The sequence below is a fragment of the Aquarana catesbeiana genome, linkage group LG09, assembly GCF_042186555.1.
Source record: "Aquarana catesbeiana isolate 2022-GZ linkage group LG09, ASM4218655v1, whole genome shotgun sequence".
Classification (NCBI taxonomy): domain Eukaryota; kingdom Metazoa; phylum Chordata; class Amphibia; order Anura; family Ranidae; genus Aquarana; species Aquarana catesbeiana.
Genome location: NC_133332.1, coordinates 220,602,704 through 220,615,669, shown reverse-complemented (window position 1 = coordinate 220,615,669; position 12,966 = coordinate 220,602,704). Strand labels below are relative to the sequence as shown.

Here is a 12,966-nt window from a genome sequence, read left to right as displayed (position 1 = left end):
ATCCGGTGGATAAAAAGATGGAATCCCTATTATAGGATGTTTTCTCCTTGGCAGGTTCAGTGGCTCAACCTGCAGTAGCAGCGATTGGAGTCTGTCAATACTTAAGAGACCATGTTAAGCAGATCATCAAAGTTTTACCTGAACAGCAGGCCCAGGGGTTGGCTAACCTTCCAGCGGCCTTATGTTATGTTGTTGACGCCATCAGAGATTCTATCATGCAAACCTCTCGTCTTTCACTGGGGTTGGTGCATATACGTAGAATCCTATGGTTGAAAAATTGGTCAGCCGAAGCACCATGTAAGAAGCTGCTGGCTGGGTTTCCATTTCGTGGTGCAAGGTTGTTTGGAGAAGACTTGGATAACTATATCAAGAGAATCTCTTGTAGGAAAAGCACTCTCTTACCTGTTAAGAAGAAGAGTAAGCGTCCCTCTTTCAAACTAACTCTTTCCCCAGCTCCAGGGGCTTCAGCCTCCAGGCAGTCTCGATGGCCTCCTCCGTCTGGGTCAAGAAACAAGAGTCAACCTCAGGGACAAAAGAAGTCCTGGGGGAAGAAGCCTACTAGGCAAAACACTAAGACCTCTTTATGAAGGGGCGCCCCTGCTCGCTCGAGTGGGGGGAAGACTGCGACAGTTCTCAAGGCTCTGGCAGGAGGACTTCCAGGACAGATGGGTAACCTCCACGGTAACCTTAGGGTACAAGCTGGAGTTTCAAGAATTTCCCTCTCCTCGTTTCCTCAGATCAAGTGTCTCCAGACATCCAGAGAAAAAGCAGTCGCTCCTTCTAGCGTTGGAGCGACTTTTGTCGCAGGAGGTCATTATGGTGGTTCCCGTAAAGGATCAAGGATTGGGCTTCTATTCCAACCTTTTTATGGTCCAAAAACCAAATGGGGATGTCAGACCCATTCTGGATTTAAGGGATCTGAACCGATACCTAAGGATTCAGTCCTTCTGCATGGAATCAATTCGGACGGTAGTCTCCACCCTGCAGGGAGGAGAATTTCTGGCATCAATAGACATCAGAGATGCATATCTGCATGTGCCCATTTTTCCTGCTCATCAGAAGTTTCTGCACTTCGAGATAGGAGGGCGCCATTTCCAGTTTGTGGCTCTGCCTTTTGGGATAGCCACTGCACCTCGAGTGTTCACAAAGGTCTTGGCTCCTCCTCTGGCCAGATTAAGGGCTCAGGGTATAGCTGTCATAGCATACCTAGACGACCTGCTCTTGATTGACCGGTCGGTAGTCTCCTTGAGGCTGCTAGGAAAGATGGTGTCTTCATTCGAAGCAGTTCCCTATGCTCAGTTTCATTCAAGACTGCTGCAACACAGTATTCTGTCGGCCTGGAACAAGAAGGTTCAGGCATTAGACTTTCCAATGCACCTGTCTTATGCGGTGCATCAGAGCCTCAATTGGTGGCTCATACCCGAAAACCTGCAGAAGGGGAAGTCCTTTCTACCGGTTACCTGGACGGTGGTAACAACAGATGCCAGTCTGTCGGGTTGGGGAGCAGTTCTGGAACAGTCTGCGGTTCAAGGGGTATGGTCCAAAACCGAGAGGACCTTACCCATCAACATTCTGGAGATCCGGGCGGTATATCTAGCCCTAAAGGCCTGGACTATCAGGCTACAGGGTTGCCCGGTCAGGATCCAGTCCGACAATGCCACAGCAGTGGCTTATGTCAATCATCAGGGAGGCACCAGGAGCCGAGCTGCTCAAAAAGAGGTGAACCAGATCTTAGTCTGAGCAGAGAAGCATGTGCCATGCATATCGGCAGTTTTCATTCCAGGGATAGAGAACTGGCAGGCGGACTATTTAAGTCGCCAGCAGTTACTTCCAGGGGAATGGTCTCTGCATCCCAACATCTTTTGGGCCATATGCCAAAGATGGGGGGTTCCAGATGTAGATCTCTTTGCATCCCAATTCAACAAAAAGATAGACAGATTTGTGGCAAGGACAAAAGATCCTCTTGCATGCGGGACGGATGCGTTGGTGATTCCGTGGCATCGGTTCTCACTGATTTATGCATTCCCGCATATTCTGCTACTGCCACGACTCCTTCGCAGGATCAGGCAGGAAAGGAAGTCAGTACTTCTGGTGGCCCCCGCTTGGCCCAGAAGGACGTGGTATGCGGAAATAGTAAGGATGACGGTGGGTTCCCCGTGGACACTACCGGTACGCCCAGACCTGTTATCTCAAGGTCCAGTGTTCCATCCTGCCTTACAAACGCTAAATTTGATGGTTTGGCTATTGAGACCCACATTCTGAAGAGCCGTGGGCTTTCAGGTCCTGTCATATCTACCTTGATCAATGCAAGGAAACCAGCTTCCAGAGTAATTTATCATAGAGTCTGGAAAGCTTATGTATCCTGGTGTGAATCCAGGTGTTGGCATCCCAGAAAATATGTGATAGGTAGAATTCTTGATTTTCTACAATTGAGATTAGAGATGAAGCTGGCCTTGAGTACCATCAAGGGCCAGGTCTTGGCCTTATCAGTATTATTTCAACGGCCACTTGCTTCGCATTCTTTGGTCCGAAACTTTATGCAGGGGGTGATGCGTCTTAATCCTCCGGTTAAGGCGCCCCTAAACCCCTGGGACTTGAACTTGGTTCTGTCTGTGTTACAGAAACAGCCTTTGAACCAATACGTCAGATTCCTTTGGTCTTGTTGACAAGGAAGTTAATTTTTCTGGTAGCCGTTTCTTCTGCTAGAAGAGTATCAAAATTAGCAGCCCTTTCCTGTAAAGAGCCTTATTTGATTGTACACAAGGATAGAGTGGTACTGCGCCCTCATCCTGTTTTTTTACCGAAGGTGGTTTCAGATTTTCATCTAAACCAAGATATTGTTCTGCCTTCCTTTTTTCCAGATCCCTGTTCTCCGGAAGAAAGATCACTACATTCTTTGGATGTAGTAAGAGCAGTCAAGGCCTATCTGGAGGCAACTGCTCAGATTCGCAAAACGGATGTTTTGTTCGTGCTGCCAGAGGGTCCCAGTAGAGGACAAGCAGCGTCAAAAGCTACCCTTTCTAAATGGATTCGACAATTGATTATTCAAGCTTACGGTTTGAAACCGAAGATTCCTCAGTTTCAGATCAGGGCACATTCCACAAGGGCTATTGGTGCTTCTTGGGCAGTGCATCACCGTGCCTCTATGGCTCAAATCTGCAAGGCCACAACCTGGTCTTCAGTCCATACATTCACCAGATTCTATCAGGTGGATGTGAGAAGGCATGAGGATATCGCCTTTGGGCGTAGTGTGCTGCAGGCAGCGGTACAGGGTCCTCAGGTCTGATTGCACCCTACTTGGTTGTGGTTCCCCCCCTCAGATAGCATTGCTCTGGGACATCCCATCAGTTATTACTGAGGCTCTGTGTCCCGTGATGTTCGAGAAAGAAAATAGGATTTTTTTATAACAGCTTACCTGTAAAATCCTTTTCTTTCGATGGACATCACGGGACACAGAGGTCCCGCCCCTCTTCTAATACACTATATTGCTTGGCTACAAAACTGAGGTATCCCTGCAAGGGGAGGGATTATATAGGGGGTTGAACATCCTGGTTAGGGTGTGCCAGTGTCCAATCACCTAGTGATACCTATATAACCATCAGTTATTACTGAGGCTCTGTGTCCCGTGATGTCCATCGAAAGAAAAGGATTTTACAGGTAAGCTGTTATTAAAAAAATCCTATTTTTTGTTAGCCGGCCACTCCTGGAAAGGTTCACCACTGTTCCAAGTTATCTCCATTTGTGAATAATGGCTCTCCCCGTGGTTCACTTGAGTTCCAAAGCCTTAGAAATGGCTTTGAAATCCTTCCTAGACCGATACATGTACATTACTTTGTTTCTAATCTGTTCTTGAATTTTTTTAGATTGTGGCATGATGTGTGGCTTTTTGTGATCTGTTAGCGTGCTTCACTTTGTCAGACAGCTTCTATTTATGTGATTTCTTCATTCAACAGGTCTGGCAAGTAAAATTTAACTCCGCTTTCCAAAAAATAGTGGTTAATCACAGTTCATTCATGGTTCAGCATGGGGGGGGGGGGCAATTACTTTTTCACATAGAACCAGGCAGGTTTGAACAGCTTTTTTTCCCTTAATAAATGAAGTAATTTTAAAAAACTGCATCTTGGATTTATTCGGGTTATGTTTGTGTAATAAAATTTGTTTGATCTGAATTATTTAAGTTTGAGAAATATGCAAAAAAAAAAAAAACATCAGGAAGTTGGCAAATACTTTTTCACAGCACTGTGTGTGTACATACGTACATTTTATTTTTTTCTACACAGAACCCCATACTTCTCATTTAAAATATTGAAAAACTTGTGACCAGCCCTTTACAGAAATTGGAGTTTTTTGGGAAGTATTTCAGGCCTTGTGTCCCTGTTTTATATTTATACACCCCAGCACTGTGGGGTTCTAGAACAATGGGGGTGAATGAGAAGACTTGCTTGTTTTAGGGGTGATGTGCCTGACAGAGGTGTAAATGCAGCTGCTACAGGATCAACCAATTGTAAGAAAGAAGTTAATGGTTCTATCATTTCCTAATAGGAACCGCAAGCTAAATTTGGTAGCTGTTTCATACATGGCATGCAATATATTGTGCTTTCTATTTTGTAAGTCCCCACATTCCCCAGCAATTCTTTTGCATGCTGGGATTTGTAGATCATCAACAAGTAGAAAACTGTGGGTTGAACAAGCTAGTTTCTGTGGTCGGGACTGGTTAATATTGCATTTAGAGCTTATATTTGTTGCCTTCTGCAGGTCACCAGCAAATTTGAACTATACACAACATTCAGCTCTTTAGTGACTAAAGTGGGCGCCATTAATGTCATCACCAAACTGCTCCGTTGGATCAAGAGAGAGGAAGACCGCCTATTCATAAGATATCCACCAAAATATTCCACGACTCCTCTACCCGGGAAAGGTGGGAAAGCAAGCCGAACAGATAGGACTGACCCTTCCCAGAATGGCTTCTTCGCTGGCCTTTAGCGACTAAGAAACAGTTTTTGTTTAGGTGGACCAGCAAGGATTGACCCTGGTAGTTCTATGTAAAGCGTCACCTGACACATACACTGAGACTCTCCCATTGTGGCACAAATGGACTGGGGTGCTCCAGTAGTTTTCTAGGTGGCCTAACTTTTGCAGCTGAAGGGTCACTTCATGCAAAACTAATCTATAGGTGAGGGTTTGCAGTGTTGAACTCCACCCTCAGGATCTTATAACGTTTTGGGACTTTAGGATCCTGTCTCCAGCTTTCACTACTTCCCCCTATTCCCCCCCAAAGTCTTACTCCTTAAATTCCATCCTCCATAGATAAGTAACAATTCAAACAGGTAGAGTGAGACAAAAAAATATATATACAATACCGCTCTAGATCGGCCCACCTTTATCTGCTCAGATACCTGTTGGTAGTCCAGCTCGTAACTAAAGGAATCGTGAAGAAAATTGTGGATGATTGCACTCCAGTAACAACAACTTTTTTTTATTGTAGTATATCCATAAAAGCAAATACACTAAAGCAGGGCTGTGAGACCTTCTAATGCGTTACATGCTGTAGAGCACTTAATCACTGTTTTAAGAGTGCTATAGCATGAAATGCATTAAGTCTCGCCTCTTCTGCTGTAATGTATTTGTTTTATGAATGTACTACAATAAAGAAGACTTTTTTTTTCCCATAGTGCAGTCATCCACAATTTCTACAAAATGGAGTGACACCTTCATTGTAATGGAAGCAACAAGTAGGCAGAGCCGAAAAGTATTAAAGTTGTTGGGTACTCCAGCAGTGAGACCTTCAAGCTGAAGATTCCGGACCACCACGCTGCTTAGGATTGCAGCTTATTTAATTTTCTGCATTCTCTGTCATGTTAATTGAATGAAAATCCAGCAGAGAAAGAAGTAATGACTGTGGTAGGATGGGCAGAAGCTAGAACTTGGATACAGAGATCTTGCTAATGGATCCCCTGATAGATGTAAGAAGGTGGGGACTTATTCAACTCATCTGCATTCACCCAAAGCCAAAATAACAGTTTTACACAGACTGTTTTTTTTAAACCAGGACATATAGGAGGTCAGTTATCCATTCTGCATTTACCACAATGTGTTTTCCTCTTCTCTAAGATAATTCTCAGAATAAAGCTGCTCCAGACACCACTATATCTTTCTTGTTTTATTAACCTAATTTACAACATGCATATAGTCAAGTAGTCCATGCTGATACAATGGCTGTCATAACATGTCTGCTAGGTCTTTCCGATGCTCTATAAGTAGATCAAACAGCCGTCCAATGGTAGCGTCTTCCCGCACCTGCATAGAATGGGTTTCAAAACAACTGTCAGGGTTCAACCACAGTCTGGATTAATGATGTGGAGAGTTTTGCTTACATCCTATGTCTGTGATCCCTGTCACCAAACCAGGAAGTGAAGGGAGAGAGGCGGAAATAAAAGATTCACAGAGGTTCTAAACCTTCCCCACTATGGTAAAAAAAAATGTTTTTATTACTACAGTGCATCCGGAGAATATTCACAGCGCTTCACTCTTTACACATTTTACAGCCTTAATCCAAAACGGATTCAATTAATTATTTTCCTTCAAGTTTTAAAAACAATACCCCATAATGACAGCGTGAAAGAAGTTTGAAATCTTTGCAAATGTATTAAAAATAAACTCACATGTACAAGTATTCACAGCCTTTGTCATGACACTAACAATTGAGCTCAGGTGCATCCTATTTCCACTGATTATCCTTGATGTTTCTACAACTTGATTGGAGTCCACCTGTGGTAAATTCAGTTGATTGGACATGATTTAGAAAGGCACACACCTGTCTATAGAAGGTCCTACAGTTAAAGAGGAAGTAAACCCTGATGGGTTTTACTTCCTGTTTTTTCCCCTGCAAAGTAAAGGCATAATGGGCTAGTATGCGATGCATACTAGCCCATTATGTTGCACTTACCTGCAAGCAAAGCCCATGCTGTCCCCGCTGGTGGAAGCATCCATCTTCGCCCCTCTTCCTTCCAGGGCCACAGACTCTGGCTCTGTTACTGGCTGGAGTCACGTGACGTTACTCCCGTGCATGCGCACGGGAGCCATCAGTCACGGCACTTGCTAGTCAAACAGCACGGAGGGCCTTTTCTTCACTGCGCATGCCCCGATGACGTTGGCGCAAGCGTATATGGTAAATATCTACTAAGTTGTGCAGGTTTAGGAGATATTTACAGTACTTACAGGTAAGCCTTATTATAGGCTTACCTGTAGGTAAAAGTGGTGTAACTAGGTTTACAACCACTTTAACAGTGCATGTCGAAGTACAAACCAAGCCATTAAGTCAAAGGAATTGTCTGTAGACCTCCAAGACAGGATTGTGTCAAGGCACGGATCTGGGAAAGGGTTCAGAAACATTTCTGCAGCATTGAAGGTCCCAATGAGCTCAGTGGCCTCCATCATCCGTAAATGGAAGTCGTTTGGAACCAGGACTCTTCCTAGAGCAGGCCACCTGGCCAAACTGAGTGCTCAGGGGCCTTAGTCAGGGAAGTGACCAAGAACCCGATGGTCACTCTGACAGAGCTCCAGCATTTCTCTGTGGCGAGACGAGAACCTTCTAGAAGAACAACCATCTCTGCAGCACTCCCAACAATTAGGCCTGTTTAGTAGAGTGGCCAGATGGAAGCCACTCCTCAGCACATGACAGCCCACCTGGAGTTTGCCAAAAAGCACCTGAAGGACTCTGACCATGAGAAACAAAATTCTCTGGTCTGATGAAACAAAAATTGAACACTGACCTGAATAGCAAGCGTCATGTCTGAACGAAACCAGTCACCGCTCATCACCTGGCCAATAACATCTCTACAGTGAAGCATGGAGGTGGCAGCATCATGCTTTGGGGATGTTTTTCTGTGGCAGGAACTGGGAGACTAGTCGGGATCGAGGGAAAGAAGAATGCAGCAATGTACAGAGACATCTTTGATAAAAACCTGCGCCAGCGCTGCGCTCTGGACCTCAGACTGGGGCAAAAGTTCTTCTTCCAACAGGACACCGCCCCTAAGCACACAGCCAAGATAACAAAGAAGTGGCTACGGGACCACTCTGTGAATGTCCTTGAGTGGCCCAGACTTGAACCTGATTGAACATCTCTGGAGAGAAAATGACTGTGCACCGACACTCCCCATCCAACCTAATGGAGCTTGAGAGGTCCTGCAAAGAAGAATGGGAGAAACTGCCCAAAAATATGTGTGCCAAGCTTGTAGCATCATACTCAAAAAGACTTGAGGCTGTAATTGGTACCAAAGGTGCTTCAACAAAGTATTGAGCAAAGGCTGTGAATACTTATGTACATGGGATTTTTTTTATTTTAAATAAATTTGCAAAGATTTCAAACAAACCTCTTTCACATTGTCATTATGGAGTATTGCTTGTAGAATTTTGAGGAAAATAATGAATGTAATCCGTTTTGGAATAAGGCTGTAACAAAACAAAATGTGGAAAAAGTGAAGCGCTGTGAATACTTTCTGGATGCACTGTACATTCACAAGAATCCATGTCCATACGTTTTGTTTTTTTCTCTATTGTACTCACTTTTACATGCTGCTTTGCAAAAGTGTGACACCCCCCCCCCCAAATTTACATCAATAAAATAAAACCTAGCGCCTCCCCATCAGTATCATATACTAAAATGTAATTGTAACAGTCTATTCCTTAAAGGGGAAGTAAACTTCCATCTTTGAATTTTACCTATAGGTAAGCCTATAATAAGGCTTACCTATGGGTAATGTAAATATCTCCTAAACGTGCACCGGAGATATTTACTGTACATGCAGCCAGTGGCACCACTGGCGCATGCGCTCTGAAGTAATGGCCACCCGTGCCGTTCCTTCAGAGCCCTGTGCTGTGACCCAAAAGGTGGAGTTGAGCTTTAAGAGTTCCTGATTTACTACCTACCTGATGGGTTTTCTAGGTAGCCTCTTACACAAGACATACAAAAGACTTTGTACAATCTAATTGTAGTGTGCTTCGGCATATTTCCTAATCTCTACCTCAATTTGTAATACTGTATATGTGCTTTTTGGCAAATGTCTCCTTACCTTCCAGTATGTGAGAACCTCATCTGCTGGATTTTCTTTCTGTTGCCACGAGCTAATGTATAAAGGTGGAAGGTCTACCTTCCTCGCCAGCCATTTCCAGTCTGTAGGGGGAACATAAGTAGTGGTCCTGACATCCTGCTATTATTTGGGAGCAACATGACTGTTCATGTCAGAACTATTCTTCAGAGATCTGATATGTGAAAGAGACTAAAGCATAAGGTGCTCTCGTTGTCCCTAGCAACCAGACTCTAAGGCTGCATTCACACTACAGTGTTTTGAATGACACCTCAAATTGCGGTGCGGGTCTGCCGCGATTGTAGCACGTTGAAACGTGCTGCAATGGCGGCAACCCGTATCGCGGGACGCATGTCGCCCAAAAATTCAGCAGCTGCTTTTGGGCGACATGCATCCCGCGATTCAGGTAGCTGCGATTGAAGCACGATTTATCACACGACAATCGCGAGAGACCCGCACCGCGATTTGAGGTGTCATTCAAATGAATGGCATCTCCAATGAAAGTCCACGTTTTGTCATTCACACCTCGGTGCTGTCAAATCGCGGGCAGATCCGTGGCAAATCTGCTCATGATTCAAAACGCTGTAGTGTGAATGGAGCTTAAGGGTTGCAGACATTGCTTACTTCAGGCACATTAATATGACCAATTACATTTTTTTATTTAACCACTTCAGCCTGGAAGGGTTTGCCCCCTTCCTGACCAGGCCATTCTTTGCGATACGGCACTGCGGCGCTTTAACTGACAATTTGCGCAGTCGTGCGACAATGTACCCAAACAAAATGTGTCCTTTTTTTTTTTTTTTTTCCCCCCACAATTAAAGCTTTCTTTTGGTATTTGATCACCTCCTGCGGTTTTTCTTTTTTGCGCTATAAACAAAAAAGACCAACAGTTTTGAAAAAAACACTATTTTGTACTTTTTGCTAAAATAAATATCCAAAAAAAAAATAAAACAAATTTCTTCATCAGTTTAGGCTGATATGTATTCTTCTACATATTTTTGGTAAAAAAAATTGCAATAAGCGTATATTCATTGGTTTATGCGAAAGTTATAGCGTCTACAAAATAGGGAATAGATTTATGTCAGTTTTATTTTTAATTTTTTTTACTAGTAATGGCGGCGATCTGCAATTTTTTTTATCAGGACTGCGACATTGCGGCGGTCAGATCGAACACTTGACACTATCTTGGGACCATTGACATTTATACAGCGATCAGAGCTAAAAATAGCCACTGATTACTGTATGAATGTCAGGCAGGGAAGGGGTTAACACTAGGGCGATCAAGGGGTTAAATGTGTTCACTAGGTGTGTTCTAACTGTAGGGGGGGTGGGACTGAATAAAGGAGGAGACCGATGGGGTGTTCATACTTAGTATGAACACCCCATCGGTCTCCTCTCCCCTGAGAGAACTGGGATTTGTGTGTTTACACACACACACACATCCCCGTTCTCAATCTGTCACGAGTGATCATGGCTGCCCGGCTGACATCGCGCCTGCCGGCACACGTGTCACCTCTGGGGACACGCGGTGGGTGCGTGCACCTTCTATGACGTCTTAAAAGAATGAAGTACAGCTATGGCGCTTTGCGCAGCCGTGCCAACCTGCCGCAGTATAACTGCGGCGGCTAGTCAGCTAGCGATTAAATTTATAGTGGAATTTCAGGCAAAACCCAGCTCCTTGGGTAAATGCTCCATCCCCCACTCCAAACATTTATTTTAACCTGTGAACAAAGGATGTGTATACTTATCTGTTTTCAGTTCACTCTGGTCCGGTCACGTAATCTCCCGTGTCAGCCAGTGCTTGCTACAGGGGAGAGGAGAAAGCTCTCGACAGTGGCTGGAAATACGTGAACGATGACGTCATCCATAGGCTTACTATGGTCCATTTGATGTTGGGTGCTCCCTCCTCTCCCCTGCAGATGCCACTGGCTGATGCAGGGGAGACAAATCATGTGTCTGCATCGGAGCGTGCTGAAAAAAGTTTACAGATCGTTCAAACAGAAGTTAGTCAGAATAGGTGTTAGGAGGGGGAGAGAACATTTTTAAGAGTAGTTGGGTAAAGCCTGGAATTGTACTTTAAAGTGACAGGCACTTTCATGTGAACGCTGTATCAAAGAAAACCAAACAAAGCAACCCTGTTACCAGACTTAACGCTGAACGCCAAGCAGATATTAAGCGATACAAAGGAATGCAATTCTGTATATACAGTATTAATGCATTTTTAAATATTTTTTAAGACAGGAGAGTAAATACCTACATTTGACTTGGTATCAAACTCTTGCTAAGACTAGGGTAGGGAGGAATAGTATAAGGAGTCAAGCAGTGCCAGCAGCATTCTGATGGGAGGAGATATCGGAGTGAGGAAGGAAGGAGAGAATAGATGCAGCCGTGCACAGCGCTGATCTTTTCTCCCCTCCCTTCCTCCTCTCCCTGCCTGTCTGCTCGTACCAGCGCCTGCCCCCCCCAGCTCCGCATAACTAAATCGTCTTATCCCCTCTGTACCATAATAAGTGTCCCTGTGCCTGTGTAAAAAAGGAAAGGTCTGGTGTCACCAGTGACACACCTCCATCCCTAAAGTATGCAACAAAAAGGAAGAATCTCGCCCTGGGACTTTACATGAGGTGGGCACCACTAAGCCAATAAAAGTAACAATAGATACAGTATATGTTCAGTAAAAGTAGTACATACATTAATATCAGAGAAAGCCAATTCATACAGAGTACATATAAATGGGTAGAATAAAAATAATAATAATGATACATTTGTGTATAAACAATCACATAACATACAGACATCAGGTGTACCCGACATTTTTCACGAGTCCCAGCTCGCTCTTCAGGGGTAGATGTGTATGAATTGTACCTAAGGTGAAAGGATAAAGATTGGCTATGTGGCATGATATTGGTATTTTAAGGCAGAGGGGCCTAATGAGTAATGTCGGGTACACCTGATGTCTGTATGTTAATGGTATAAACAATCACATAACATACAGACATCAAGTGTACCCGACATTACTCATTAGGCCCCTCTTACCCTCTGCCTTAAAATACCAATATCATGCCACATAGCCAATCTTTATCCTTTCACCTTAGGTACAATTCATACACATCTACCCCTGAGCGAGCTGGGACTCGCGAAACATGTCGGGTACACCTGATGTCTGTAGGTTATGTGACTGTTTATACACAAATGTACCATTATTATTATTTCTATTCTACCCATTTATATGTACTCTGTATGATTTGGCTTTCTCTGATGATATTAATGCATGTACTACTTTTACTGAATAAATATATACTGCATCTACTGTTACTTTTCTTGGCTTAGTGGTGCCCACCTCATGTAAAGTCCCAGGGCAAGAATTTTCCTTTTTGCTGTGCTTGTGTAAAAAATCTGCTGATCTGTCCCTATAAGAGTGCGGCTCCCGGCACTCAGCTAATTGTGGTGTGTGTGTGTCTCTCCCTCTCTCTCTCTCCCCCTCTCCCCTTCCTCCCCGACTAATGTCAGCGGGAGGACTCGGTCCCCGCCCACTGGAACTGTGAGGCGGAGAGAGAAGATAGCTGATAAGTCAGGTGAGCTCCGGGAGCCGAGCTTATATAGGTACAGATCAGCAGATTTTATACATAACACAGTGACACTTGTTATTATGGTACAGAGGGGATTACATGATTTAGTAGAAGTGGGTTAACAACCACTTTAATGCAAACAATGCATGAAGGTGGATATAAACCCTCACAAATATCCAGTGAAGTGGACTGCTTCAAATGAAACACAGAGATGAAACAAATCTCCCTCCATAAGTGTCACATGTATATCTGCTGTCTTCAGGTTTATATACTGTTTAGAAAGTGAACATCGTGTTAGAATTTTCTCTTCCTGT

The 12,966-nt window shown here is 44.0% G+C and overlaps 2 protein-coding genes across 4 annotated transcripts in view; one reads left to right on the top strand and one right to left on the bottom strand.

Annotated features, from left to right (window-relative positions):
* Positions 1-6,144, top strand: part of LOC141108287 (vacuolar fusion protein MON1 homolog B-like) — a 72,338-nt gene extending 66,194 nt beyond the window's left edge. Inside the window, 1 exon segment of the mRNA XM_073599767.1 lies at positions 4,756-6,144. Within this exon segment, the coding sequence (XP_073455868.1) occupies positions 4,756-4,983 (228 nt within the window). The 3' untranslated portion in view covers positions 4,984-6,144.
* A 1-nt stretch (position 6,145) lies between these two features.
* The window catches only part of LOC141108288 (uncharacterized), a 44,511-nt gene continuing 37,690 nt past the window's right edge, over positions 6,146-12,966 (bottom strand). For 2 of the 3 annotated variants that reach the window (XM_073599768.1, XM_073599769.1), the window contains exons 6-7: positions 9,072-9,172; positions 6,146-6,297 (exon numbers count right to left, since the gene is read on the bottom strand). In XM_073599768.1, coding sequence (XP_073455869.1) covers positions 6,220-6,297; positions 9,072-9,172 — 179 coding nt within the window. In that variant the 3' untranslated portion in view covers positions 6,146-6,219. The remainder of the gene's footprint in view (positions 6,298-9,071; positions 9,173-12,966) is intronic. The other variant, XM_073599770.1, reaches the window with a different exon arrangement.